At 38.6% G+C, this 14,758-nt stretch overlaps 1 protein-coding gene across 1 annotated transcript; it reads right to left on the reverse strand.

Annotated features, from left to right (window-relative positions):
- Positions 1–604: 604 nt before the first annotated feature.
- LOC122657085 (peroxidase P7-like) lies at positions 605–10,628 on the reverse strand. Its single transcript, XM_043851849.1, has 5 exons — positions 10,388–10,628; positions 9,123–9,314; positions 8,752–8,917; positions 7,768–8,203; positions 605–623 (listed from the first exon to the last, which is right to left on the reverse strand). The coding sequence occupies exons 1-4, from the start codon at positions 10,610–10,612 to the stop codon at positions 7,812–7,814; spliced, it is 975 nt and encodes a 324-aa protein (XP_043707784.1). The 5' UTR covers positions 10,613–10,628; the 3' UTR covers positions 605–623; positions 7,768–7,811.
- Between the last annotated feature and the right edge of the window lie 4,130 nt (positions 10,629–14,758).

Here is a 14,758-nt window from a genome sequence, read left to right on the forward strand (position 1 = left end):
CGAACTCTTTACATGTTCAAATTAGATATTCAAAAAGCCTATGATACAGTGGAGTGGAGCTTCATGTTCGATGTTATGAAGAAGTTTGGTTTCAATGATCTATGGATTAAAATGATACATCAGCTTCTTTCTTCAGCCAAATAGTCCATATTACTAAACGGCGGACCAATAGGTTTCTTTAGAGTTGAGAGGGGTTTGAGGCAAGGTGACCCACTAGCTCCCCCGTTGTTCATTATAGTGGAAGAGGTCTTGTGTCGAGGATTTGCTGATTTAAAGGACACCAACAAAATAAGACCCTTACTCGGGCCGTGAGGTGTGTCGGTTCCCACCCACCTTTTGTTTGCAGATGATGTTTTTCTATTTATGAATGCAAGAATTCGATCGGTCAGGAACTTGAAGGGTTTTCTTGATAAGTGTCAAAGCTACTCTGGGCAGCTCTTAAACTTACACAAAAGCAAGATGTTTCTTTGTCATGTCTCTCCAACAAGGTCAACGAGGATAAAGGACATTATGGGCTTTGCTAACAACTGTTTTCCTACAAAGTACTTGGGAGTAGACATCTTTAAAGGTAGAGTAAAGAAGGATTATATTATGCCTTTGATGGATAAGTTCAAATCTAGACTCTCAGGATGGAAGGGCAAACTTATCTCTTTGGCAGGGAGAGTCCAGTTGGTGAAGTCTGTCATCTCTTGCTTACCAGTCCATATATTTTTAATTTATTGGTGGCCTACATCTTTGATTTCTTTGATGGAAAAGTGGATGCGCAATTTCATATGGAGTGGGGACCCTGACACTACTAAAGGAATTACAGTAAATTGGGAAGCTACTTGCAAGCCACTAGTTGAAGGAGGACTTGGAATCAGAAAGCTAAGGGACATTAATAAGGCCTTACTTTGTAAGCTTTGTTGGCTGATCAAATCAGACTCCTCTAGTATGGGCAGGTTTCTTTATGCGAGATTCACTTCCAAGGGCCACATAAAAAATCACATCAATTCCTCATCAACTATTTGGTTAGGAATCAAGAAAATGTGGACTTTCGCTTCTGCGCATGAATCTTGGAAATCATAGGCGATGTTTCCAAGATTGATTTTTGGCATGATAACTGGTTAGGAGAAGGATCTATTGCAGTCTGTTCAGGTCTCCCTACTTCAGTCTTTAAATCATTCGACACCTGCCTTGCAAGATTTATTGTGCAATCTCAATGGCTTTTTCCTACAGTTTCTTCTCCCTTCTTGCAATAGATTTTTACAGACGCAACAAATATCAAAATTCCATCGATAAGTGTGGATAATATGAGGGTTTGGATGCTATCCAAGATGGGAAATTTCACAGTGAAGTCAACATGGGAAGGCATTAGATCAGCGGCTAACAAAATTTCATGGCCCTCCATGGTTTGGGCAAAATTTTTACAGCCACAACAATCTTTATTTGGTTGGCATTTGATGCATGGTAAATTTCCAACTGACAAGATGATTTCTCAAAGAGCTATTCCGATAGTTTCTCGTTGTTGTTTATGCATGCACGCTATTGAAAATCAATGTCATATTTTTGTTGAGTGCTCATTCTCTTTGAAGGTATGGCGGGACTTCCTTTCCTTGTTCCAGATGGTGTGGCCGAATAAATCTTCGAATATGGATTTATTAGTTTGGTGGAAAGGAAAATCAAATGCTATCTGTCTTTCAAGTGAATGGCAGGCTGGGTTCATTTTGGTGGCTTATCACATATGGTAGAAGCGGAATAAGCAACGCTTTGAAGGCCAAGATAATCTTTCTAGTACTGTTATGTGCTTCATTAAATTGGACCTCAAAGATGCTTCAACCTTCATGCATTGCAAAATCAGATCCTTTCAAGACCTGGTAATTGCTTAACAAATCGGTGCCACCTTCCAGAAGTCTAAGTCCCACCGTATTATTAAAATAATATGGAGGAAGCCAGATATTGGATGGATTAAACTCAATATAGATGGATGTTCTATGGGAAATCTAGGTCATTCAAGTGCTGCAAGTATTTTTCGGAATTCTCAGGGCATTCCAACAAGTAGTTTCTCTATTTATTTGGGGAATTTGACAAATTTCTTTGCTGAGTTCTCAGCTTTCTTCTTTGTAGTCCAAATGGTTAGGGATAAAAATATCAACCTTCTTTGGGTTGAGGGAGATGCTGAAGCGATGATTACGTCAATAAAGAATGGCAAGATCCCGTGGGAGTGTAAGCAAAAATGGTTTGATGTGATGAATTATCTTCAAGCTATAACATGGAAAATAATCCATAGCTATAGAGAGGCAAATACAGTGGCAGATCTATTGGCTAAAAGGATTGCAACAATTTAGGTGTCTCATTGTTGGGTAGATTCTCCAACTTTCGTCCATTATGAGATTGAATGACCTACAGGAAAAAAGTCAGTTTCGCTTTGCTCAGGGCTGAATTCTATCTGTTCGTGTTTGGATTAGTCTGTTTCTCTAGAACCCTGTTGATGGTCATGCCGAAGGTGGGGTTCTAAAGTAATAACTCTAATCTCTTTTGCTCTTCTAAGGTTACCTGCCGATGAGGATTTGTTTTGGTTTTTCTATGGATTTTCCCTTTTGGGGACTTCTGATCTTGTAATTATTCCTATATTTTAATACACACGTTGCTGATCTTTAGCAAAAAAAGATGGGAGAAGTGATCTTTGTTTTTCCCTAGACCAACAATTGGTATTATGTAGGTTACTCCATCACATATACATTTCAAAGGGGAAATGTGGGCACAAGAGAACACTGAACATTCAAGATGTTGGCCTTGGTGGGTTAAACCCAGAGTGCTACAGAAGGAACATCCTCATTGGAGGTCCACATTTGGCTCCTGGATGTTTGTAGATGGACCTAGAGCTAATTCCTAATGCCCTGCTAGTTTGGGTAAAAATTAGATCAACAGAACCCTCATTTGAGCTCAGATTATTTTTGGCAGGGATGGAATTGAGGTGATTCATATCCCTGTCACATGCAATTATTTATTGTGTCAAGTCCTAGTTGGATCTATTTCGCTGCTTGAAATAGGTGGGGTAGGCTTGTAAATGGTCACCATTGACTTAGACCATATATGCCATTTTCAAAGGACTCACATGTTGTGCCTTGGTGGATATAAGCCTCAAAGTTGCTCAGCACAAGCATGGAGCATCCTTCATCATCGGAAGTAACATGCAAACCTAATATACATGTCATCGGTAAAGGTGATGATACTGGGTTTTATTCATTTGATATACCCGTAGGTACGAGATCAAAGGTTGTGATTTCACTACATCTCTAGGCCGATGTCCTATTTTGAACACGTCGTGGTAGAATTTCCTATCATTTGATCTCAGAATGTCAAATATTGTGATACACCTCCTCGGGGGTCAAGACACAATATCGACATCCCCGTTGCATGATTTCATTTCGAACACGATGAAAAATGCAGGATGCAGCTAATTTGCAAGTGAAGCGCAATAATATAATGCAAGCAATGTGTGCATAGAATGATCTCCAACAAGAGTCTTAAATCAATCCCTAGTAGAGCTGCCACTATAAAAGGGATAGGGGTCAAGACCCTAAAAAAGGTGGAGGATGCAAAGCAGAGCCTCTCCCCCCTCCCCACCTTTTCTCAACCTCGGTGCATTTTTCTACCTTGGTGTGAAGCACTATTGAAGACCTCTTAGTCCCTTATGGGTTCTCCTCTCGTCTCTCTAATGGGGACGAAGGGGTAATGACATTTTTATGTTTGGGATGTTGATTTGGAGATGCTACCTAGATTGGGTTGTAGGACTCATGGATGTCTCCCTCTTTTTTTTTTTTTTTTTTTTTTTTTTGGGGGGGGGGGGGGGTGAGCTATGTTTGACTCAGTGTTGGATAAGGCAAAGGTTTGCCACATAGATCAGGGTAAGTCCAAATTTACGTATTGTGAAGGTTTTACGTATACCATTCCTAGGTTAATTAGTATCACTAATTAATCCTAGATACTTATTTCTTGAATGTAAATGCTAGCTACTATGTATGTATGCTAATGATGTATGCAATGTATGAGAAGAAATATATGATGCATGCAATGTATGGGAAGAAATATAGGGGGGGACAGGGTTGGTTATGAATACGACCGTACCAGAGCATAAGGTTGCTCGCCTACCTACGTATCCCTATGGGTTAGGGAATCAGGTCATTCGTAGTTCCGCATCCAGATGTGGATGACATGCGGGAATTGGGATAATGATATGAATACATGAGTATGTGAGTGTGTGTGGGGGGGGGGGGGGGGATGCATGATTATTCTATATGATATACATGATTATACTATATGAATGCAAGGCTACTATATGAATCCATGGTTATGACCGAATCTGATGGAAAGGTTGCCTACGGACTTGGATAGGAATCAAGTCAATCTTCGTTTCCAATACTTGACTAGGAAAATTCTCAGGGTGTTGAGCACATCATGGGTCTAACCCTTGATTTTGAAAGGTTAGGTCAGATGACACTATTAGAGTGTCATTCGAATTCTCACCAGAAGTTCGGCAGCCTAACGGTGTATTGTATGCATATTTTTGGAAAAATATTGGCACCATCGCAGCATACCGGGGTTGAGAATATATATGCAAGCATATAATAGAAAATAGCATGACAAGGGCATACATGGTAACTATCTCAACATTATTGTAATGTCAGCAAAATCATGGTTAGGGTTCAGAAACCCTAACCTAGGTACCATGGTTTGAGGTATCGGATTGGTCAAAAATCGCCGGAGCGGATTAGTATCGGTCCAGACCGATCTCGATTAATGACCGATTTGGAAAGGTATAGTGGATCACTCCTTGGATCGTCTACTTGGTTGGATCGTCTGATCCAATCCAATACGTGTAATTTCAATGGATTTTTTGACTGATTTTTTGGGGGGTTCTGACTAAATTTTTAATATTTTAATCGATTCTTACCGATTTTTAATATTTTATAATATTTTTACCAAAACTGATCCAGGAAAACCTGGATTTTGGTCATTTTTTGTCGATCCAGGCCGGTTTTGACTGATCCGGATCGCTATAAGATTGGTATCAGCCTTGACTGTTACCTGGATTACGTACCATGTCGGGTACACAATTAAGTGAAGCTAACTATACATTTGAAGCCTATGTAGGAAATTAAAAAACTATGTATAAAAAGGAGGAGGGAGAAAAATACATTTTTGGAGCCCAAAATAGGTCTATCGAATGATTTTTGGCATTGTCGAGTCAAAATGTCGAAATTATGATGTACACTGTTGCACTCCAACCAGTATTCTGGTTCCAACGATGTCTAGAAATTTTTTCAGGGTTTCGAAACTTCTTGTGGAATTTCTGCTCTTGATGGCTTTTTGTGAAGTTCCCCCTTGGATTCATTCCTTCTCCAAGAGTTTTCCAGCTTATCAAGGGACTAAGCTAGAGAGAAGAGAACCTAGAACTTGAAAATCAGATTTTTATTAGAGGCTTTTTGTTCTGATTTCTATTTTCAAATAAAACTAAGAGCCCCATTTATATGGAGAGAATTAAGAGGAGAGAGAAAATAAGGGGAGTCCGCAGATCCTTGATTGAAGGATCAATGGAGCTGCCTCCAAGTGAATAGTGTTTTGGGTTTCACGTGGCACCCCCTCATTGGTTGTAGGTCAGGCCCCCTCAGGGTCCTAGGTGTTATCGTGTTTTCAATCATCTTCCGAGACTGATTCCGGGAGATCCGGCCATTTGATTTCACTAGTCTTTATATTGTTGGAAAAAATATTGAGTCTAATTTCCAATGACATAAATATCAATCATATATTATGTCAGGAACACAGTTAGATCTGAGTCTGAAGCCGACTGACTTGCAGTGCGATCATCTTTCTTATGAACTTTTGGAAGTGATTCCAGGAGATCCGACCATCATATTTTGACAATCCATATATCAACAAAAATCATTTTTAATGTTATAATTAATGATTCAATAATCCACTAAATATTTATACGGGAATCCAATCAGATTAGTGTCACAAAGCAGACGAAGCCCATAGAATTAGGGTTAGATGAAATGATGGGCAAACAGTGTCAGATTTGTAACAAATTTTAGAACTTGTTTTAATTATCATGGAAATATGATCTCTAGGGACAATCAGTCCATTCTGGTATGGTTTGAGCATTTAAATAGCTCTAGGGTCAAAATGGTAATATTTTGGTAATAGAGTGACAAAATCCTATATCTACAATATGACAAACTCACTCATGAATTGGTGCAAGGAGACTGCAATTTGGGCTGCTATGGCTTTTGTGTTATGTCTCTACACTTGGCTGATATTTAGTCAATAAATTTATGGGAGAGGGTTCCTACATCGACAATGTGGGGGAATCTCTCACACCACAGCACCAAGCACAATGAGGGAAATGATTTCATTAATAGGGGATTCACATGGTCTCTATGGAGCCCATATGATTAGGATGTGAGAAGGTGTGGGAAGCATCTCTATACTGTCAGCATAGGAATCTTTTTCCCAAAATTTATTCACAGAATTAAAAATGAAAAATTTTAGCTACCATTACTACACACGCAGTGTACACCACGCAAAAGGATTAAATAAATGCATCAACAAGACTAGGTTTCCAAAGAAAATCCGGGTTAGACAAGGTCCCTAGCTAGGCCACAAGGTTGGATCCACTACGGGATTTTGAGGGTCCACAGTTAGAAGGACATGGAACTAAAGGGGCACGAGGCACGGATGCTAGCTAGAGGTGCTGATGACCTAATTTAGTAGGAAGATGCGGGGTTACCCATCTATCAGATTCTAGAGAAGATTTGTACTCTTTAGATATTATTTCTACACCTTTGTTCGAGAGACACCTAGCTCTTCATTCTCTAACAACCACCCCACTTGTCTTTTTTGAGTCAGCTGAGAGAGAGAGAGAACTAAGCCACACAATGTCCTTTGTCCATAAAGATTTTTAGATAAGGAGAGATGTGTCTCTTTTCAGTAGGTGTAAGGCGGGCTATGTCTTTCATTGTAATTTGATTTTTTAATGATTTTTAATAAAGATTAGTGGTATCAGATAATATTCGAGTTAAAAAAAATTTATAAAGATTTTTAATTCCAAACATATAATTGTATTTGTTTAGACACACGACCCTATTCACGATAACAATATCGAAAAAGTGAACAATAAACGAGTTCTTTAAAGGAGTTCGAATATAATGACAGAAGCTCAATGGATTGCTAAGGAGTTTGGAGGTGATCAGATGGGATGTATTGTTAAGGTGGCTTTTTGTACCTCTCACTTGTGGTTGGAGAGAAATTTCAGGATGTTACGTAACAGAGTGCTGACCAGATCTTCCATTTTTCGAATATTATTGATGATGTGAAAAATCGTTTTTTTGAAAATTTTGACTTATTGATAATTGGGCAGTGAATGCTATTCTATTGGGTTAATATCTGTTTATATTTGGTTGCCAATAGGGATTGACCTATTGGGTTCATGGGCTTTTCTATGATCCTTCCTTTTTTATATTCCTTTTTTTTTGTGTTCTGTATGTGTAGGCTGCGCCCAGACACATGGGCCTACCACTCAGGAGGGCAGGATGGTCATTGCATCCACCCCCATGTGTTTGGGCGCAGCCTGCGCCCCAGCACAGAAAACATTCTCCCAAAAAAAAAAAAAAGTTCTTTAAAGCTTTAACTCATCTAGAATTATATTTGTATCGCATATGAGCGTGTGAGACACACGACTCTCTTCATGATTACAAAGCCAAAAAAAAAAAACCTAAAACAAACAATTAGATAATAACTTGATTCAATCAAGCATAGACTGCATGCCCTTAGTTCACCTTCCTGCAGTTCTTCCTTATCTGTCCATTGGAGCCAGTGAGGGGGCTGATGTCTCCCATCTTGATCATGGCTGAAGTGAAATCTGATTCGAAAGTACTAGGGTTACTGCTATATGACTTCACAATTGAATCCGTGGATCCACCATTTAATAACTCTTGATCAGAGTGGAGAAGCCCCTTCTGCTTGATTAGATTCTTGAAGTAGTTGTTGTCGAAAGAAGTAGGGGTTTGAAGATCCAGAGGTGCCAAATTGTTGTCTCCTGACCCAGAAGTTTTAGGGCACTTTTCTTGCCTTGTCTTGGCAAAGGAACTGGCTATGTTGCTGTCGTTATATATGTGGGCTCTGAAACTAGTGCACCTTGCTTGCCCAATTGTGTGGGCACCTGTTTCAAAGAATAAGCCATTTGAATCATTCTGATATAAGGTTTCCTTTTTGGGTGGGCAAGCATACTTACCCTTTGGATTTTATAAAATGGGATTGGTAAATGTGATATTAATGGATGAGCTTGTTAAGTCCAGTAGTGGTAATTGATCAATACACTGATATTGGACTTTTTTCACACACTTTTAAGTCCTATAAAAATATTGTGCAGTGTGGAGCTAACAAAAATATCCTTTAATGGGAAAAGAAATTTTGCTCTCTTTTGCAGGGTTGGTCACTGCCCTCACTTTATATATTTTTGACACTGACCCATTAAATGTACTACATTAGAAACCCTAAAATGAATAGAAAAGAGGGTAGACAAGACTGACAAACATCAAAGTGAAGTTGCAATATTCATTTAGGCATTTTTCATCAATCATAGATCTAGGTATGCTGAAACCTGTCTCGGTATAGATTTTTGCATGCTCATGTAATTTCCATATGCTATGTATTTTATTTATCTTTCATGAGAGAGAGAGAGAGAGAGAGAGAGAGAGAGAGATTTACCAGATAAGACAACCATCTCCTTGGTGGAAAGACCAACAGCTTTAAACTTAGAGATTAGGTTGCTTAGGCTTGAAGTTGGTGGAGGGATGCCATTATTTGCAGCAGATTGGCTAGCTGTTTTAGAATCTCTTCTACCAAGTTTCACATTCCAACTAGGCCCTCCAAGCTGAAATAATCCCAAAATCAAAATTAGGTCATAAATTGATCCAATCAGTTTATGTTGTACATCGAACTAGAAAATGGAAGGGTTCTATATTTATATTCCAAATACAAGTATGCAATTGGTCCACATGGATCCTCCAAAGGGAAACACATATAAATATTGTATATTACTTTTTTTTTTATAAGAAAAAATATTGTATTTTACTTACAGTAACCACAGAGTCTCTGGCAGCAGTGGCAATGATATCAGCACAAGACACAACCCCAGGGCACACTTTCTCCACGGCAGTTTTTATATCATCAATTACATCGAAACCCCTCGCCGAATTCCGGTTTGGATTTGCATGTTTCTCTCCGGTGAAGGATGACGTGTCATCCAACAGTATCGACCCATCACATCCCTGTAATTAAAACAATACGAGAAGAGTCCATGAGAGAGAAAGATGAAGAATACATAAGCCAACACTTTCTTTTGTGGATTTGTCAACTCTTAACAATAAATATTAATGCGGGAGCGTGGCGCTTGCGTGTGTCGGCCAATGAGAGTTTGCAAAAAGCATCATGGGGTGGGATTTTCACTTTTTATAGGAGATAGACGGTCATTTCATCCGTCACTGTGTTTAGGCGTGGGTGATATGTACATTTTCAAACAGAGAACTTTTTTCCATATTATATTATGAGCTTAGTTACCCATTCTAGGAAGGGAGATCCTCATATGCTTGTCAGGGATGATCTAAGTTTCTACAAGGTCGCAAATCAAATGGAGTAAAAATTTCAAAATCCCAAATCTATGCACCAAGTTTTAACTAAACAAAGTTTGTCAAATGGTAAAATAAAACTCTTAAAATATATGGACTACAAGATCAAGATGCATTGGCATACATGGACGGCTGAATAATACAAAGATGCATACCAATACACCAGAATGCATTTGATTAAATTAGATCATTAAATATTACATGTGACTAATTTAATCCTAGACATATCTATCCAACGGTCAGAAGTGACATGAGTCTGGTTTCTTTACCAACATGGGATGTCGTCCACATAAATCTCATCATCCAGGGTACAAGATCCACTTCTAATGAGTGGAACCCACACCCCATTGACGGTGAGATCCATATAGAAAATTGATCCCAATCCAAGTACCACATCCTATTATGTAGACACAAATTGGTAGCCAGTGCCATCAACATCAGATGATATCGTAGTGAGCAAAGTTTAAGCTACAAAAAGAAGCATGCAAATCATATAAGGAACCTAGAGAAGGATCTGGCTCCTCTCCAGGGAGCTCAGCGTCCAGGGGGCATCCAAGGGTGGGGCTGTGTTGTACACATCTCGGTGCACGCCTAGGGATGTGTATGGAACAGTCCAATGGCTGGATGCTCCCTGAACGTGCTGGGTTCCCTCTTGGAGATGAGCTCAACTCCCTAGAGAACGACAAAGCAAGGTAATTAAAAAAAGAAGAGATTACATTGACAAAGCAGTCATGGAAGAAGAGACGAAGCAGAGAAGCACCCATTCTCTTCTCTTTGGATATAGCAGATTTAACAACAGATTTCACTGTAGAATCAAGTTTGGGACAAGATTTTGAGTAAAAGTCAGTGGAGAGTGTAGCAGAGGAACTCCCCACAAAGAATAGCAGTAGAAGAAGAAGAGACAGTGTAGAAGTAGCCCTGAAGGAAGAAGAAGAAGCCATTGCAGTGCCCTGTAGGAACTTCGATCACTAACTAGTTAAGCAAGCCTTGAGATGATAGAAGAAGCTATCTATCTATATATATAAGGTCTTGTCAAGGAAGTTTGGCACCAGCAGGTCACCTAATACTCAAGACCTTTATTGCTTAGCATTTTATGGAGTTCACATTCACGTTTAGGTACATGAAACTGGGGATTCTTTTTGTGAACTTTGAAGGAAAAGGAGATTGATGGAAGGAAAAAACTAACCATAGAAATTAATGAGTTATCGTTTGATGGATGGATTGATTCAGATGAGGACGTAGACCAAGTCAAACTTGATCTACAAGTTCTTATTACTTTTCAAAATATTAGATGAAAGTACTCGTCAAAAGTACTATTAGAAGAACTTTATAAAAGCAAAAGTTAAACAGGATGAGAGATTGAGAGGACGAAAAATAGAAAAAAGAAGAGCTAGAATACTAAACGCGGTGAGAATAGACTTTTAAAAGCATGGAATCCTTCATTATTATTATTATTAAGGGTAAAATTGTAAAAAATTTGTCAACTTAATTTCAAAATTGTATAGGGTCATTCTTCATAAGACTCAGATTAATATAGCATTTCCCTTGTAATACCTCTCTATTTTTATTGTCTATTTATAATACCTTCCTTCCCAACCATGAAACTGCACATTGTCTGTGACAAGACAATGTAAATAATTTTATGGGAAAAGGATAGCCACCCGGTCACACAACGCCGCATGTCTCTGCATCCAAACATAGTTACGCGTGAATGATCGGTATACCTCTTGTTCATTTCACCTTTTCAGGGGGTGTAACGGTTATTTCACACGCAGCTTTGTCTCAGTGCTGACACACGCCGTGCTACACAATCGGGTGGCATTCTTTCTCCCTAGCTATAATTTTATTTTATCTTATTTTTTTGAAAAAATTTTCCCCATTAATACCTTTAAGGTTAATTAATCAGGAAGAAAAACACTTGCATTACAACAACAAATCAAACAATTCTACGAATCTAGACTTCCTCACACCAAACCAAATAAACAAAGACTCTATGAGATAAAACAATGGATTCGACAGAACAAGAATCAAGACTTCCTCACACCAAACAAAATAAACAAAGACTGTATAACGAAAACAATGGATATATTCAAACTTGCCTCTTAATGTCCAGACAATCACTACAAATTTTCCACTTTTCAGAAGAAAACGTTTTCCTTTTTGAGAGAGAACAGGGTGTAGGGTGGGCAGGCCGCCTGCTCCAGGCACACTGATGGCCTTGATCAATATGCAGGTGGCATGGGAAGGGGTGGTCCTTTCAAGTGAGGCGGAGCTTAGTTAGTGAAATACGCGATAATATGCGTATTATACGCTGCATTCGAATTTTTGAACGCATAATACTCCCCCCCGCACTTTCCCATATTTTTATAAAAACGCGTTTTTTAATCGATCGCAGTATTATACTCGTATAATTCGGGTATTATACGTTTGATACTTTTTAAATTTTACTCTAATGTTTTAAAAAAAAAAAACCCCAAAGATTAGAATTTTTCACGATTTCACTTTCTCTTCTTTTGTGATTTGCGTTTTCACTCCAAAGTCCAACCCTAGAAGGCAACGTGAGCGGCAGCCCCCTCCATCTCCGTTCAACACCGCTATCGTCAAAGCTTCGCGGCAACATCGGCACGGCAGCGGCGACGGGCGGCGGCAAGGCGACACCGACGGCGGCGATGGCAGCGCGGCGGCGCGGCTCTCCTTGTTTATTTCTTCTTCCACGGCGAAACTTCCCATTCCTTTCAGTTGTTGTGTTCTCGTTTTAAGATGCCTTGCAGTCTCCTTATTTCTGTTTTATTCTTATTCTCATTGTCCTGAAATTGGAATTTTGTGGAAATCTAACCTCAACTTCACTTTTGGTTGAAAATTCTCACATTTTCCACTATGGTTCAACCAAAAAAAAAAAAAAAACCTTCTCCACTATGGGGTGTGGGTCTCTCTCGTTTAGAGACTACTTTATTGATATTTTGATATTTTAAGTGCTAATCTTAGAGATGTAATATAAGATATTATATTATTGTGTTTATTTTAGTTTATAAAATCATGATATTATTTTGTTTATTAGGTGGTGAATGCATGTTATATAATGAATATATGCCCGTTTTTTTAAAAGTATTATTGCCGTCTATGCCGTATTATACACGTATTAAACGCGTATCGTATTATTACCGTATGCGTTTTATGAAGCCGAATTTTTAAAAAGTATTATTACCGTCTAGTCCGTTTAATTGCCGTACGTATCCGTTCCCGTTCAATTGCCGTTCCCGAACTTACTAACTAAGGGCGGGAGAGAGACAGACACAGCTGGGGCACCCTAATGGGATGCCCAGACTTTTCTTTTGTTTTAAATGAGTAATATTAATTTTTGACAAAATTAAGTATTATTTTCTCATATTCGGTTCTCCTCTAGCCCGTGGCTGGAGTTGGAGGGTCCAGCCTAGCAAAAACAGAGGTGTTTGGGTAATTTTACAGACGACTGCCCCATACGAAATGACCAAAATCCCCCTGATTTTGCTGGAGCCAGGTCCTATTTTCTCCTTTCTTGGGCTCTATTAAATTGTGGCTTCATTTTGTGTTGACTTATTAGGGTCGTTTTCCTTAGCTAACCTTCTTATTGGCTCTTGTTCTATATTTCTTTTTTTTTTTTAATATATATTTTTATTCAAAAAAAAATAGCATTCTTCTCCACCAATCAGAAGTGGTGGGAGCGATCAAGTGTCAAAGTTTTCTTCCCTATTCATGAATTTTCCGAAATGGCCCCTCTTTAATTGCAATCTCTTCCCATTAATTTTTTACTATAAAAAAGTGAGAAAAATTTTTATTAAAGAAGAATAAGTAATGCATGGGACTTGAATTTCCTAAACAGTTAGGATTGAATCTCCTTAATTGAAACCTACTTCTATTATGTGGAAGGTCAGATGAAATTGAACATTTGGGGGCAGCTAGCAATCCCCTACTCTCATGTCAAGTATCAATCTAAACAAAGTCTATCACTGGGCACAATAGATCATTAAAAAAGTTTCTAGGATTATTAATAAAAGGGTTGACAGGACTACCAATTAAGGGTTTGGATCCAGATCCTCTATTGCCAAGCTACCTGACAGGACCGTGTTGCGTGTAATGTCTGCCTTACCCCCTGCCTGAGCGCCTTGTCCGAGTGAGGGTAAGGTGATCATTACGTGCAGCACCGTGTCTGGGCAGCACGGTCCTACCAGGCAGCTCGGTGGTAGAGGATCCAAATTGATGTATAGATATGCCAAATTGAATATGAGTTTCAAACTTGTCATATGACTCATTCAGATCTAAACCATTCCTTAAATATCCAATAGTTAGATTTGTTACATCACTCTTGTTGGAGATTTGGGTAGAACTCATCCTTAAAAGTTAGACATTAAAAAAAAGACGCTTAAATATCAATAAGTCTCTACATCATATTACTCACATCTATTGTGAAATTGTTACGGTCTTACTTTTTCAAGTCAACTCCGTAACTCAAAAAGTGTTTTAAAGAGTAGTAGACATTAATTTTCTCTACCGTCCCCTTTGGTCCAGGTGTCATATTTTTATTTGTAAACACTATCTAAATTCATGACGAAAGAGTTCAGATTTAGTTAAGATGTTAAAGATGGAAAGATAGATAAGGGATTAATTAATTAGGGGAACTTTTAAGATGACGAATGGTGGATATATGTATATATCATCCATGTTTCGCAATCAGGGTTCAACTGCCCTTCTTAATCATGATGGGATCCAAACAGATTAGCTAGACAGTGTTACACGTCAATTGCTACTCTTTGTCTTATTTAGAAAACATATCCTTATCTCTCTGCCTATCAACTCCAACGAAATCTCTCTTCTAGATACTCCAACAACGACACCTTAGCCTCGGACCTTTTCTATGGCTGATCAGCTCAAGTTTTTTTTCATCCATGGTAAAGAAATAATCTCTTTCACTTATGGGTTCCAAAGGTTAGAGGGATCATGTTACGTATTTGATCGTTACGTTAAAAGTTTCAAAGTTGATAGAACATGTTAAATCAAGTCTTTTAACTTATCTCATACTAGATTGATCTAATCTAGCACTCATACACTAG

The sequence above is a fragment of the Telopea speciosissima genome, chromosome 3 (genome assembly GCF_018873765.1).
Source record: "Telopea speciosissima isolate NSW1024214 ecotype Mountain lineage chromosome 3, Tspe_v1, whole genome shotgun sequence".
NCBI classification, from domain to species: Eukaryota; Viridiplantae; Streptophyta; class Magnoliopsida; order Proteales; family Proteaceae; genus Telopea; species Telopea speciosissima.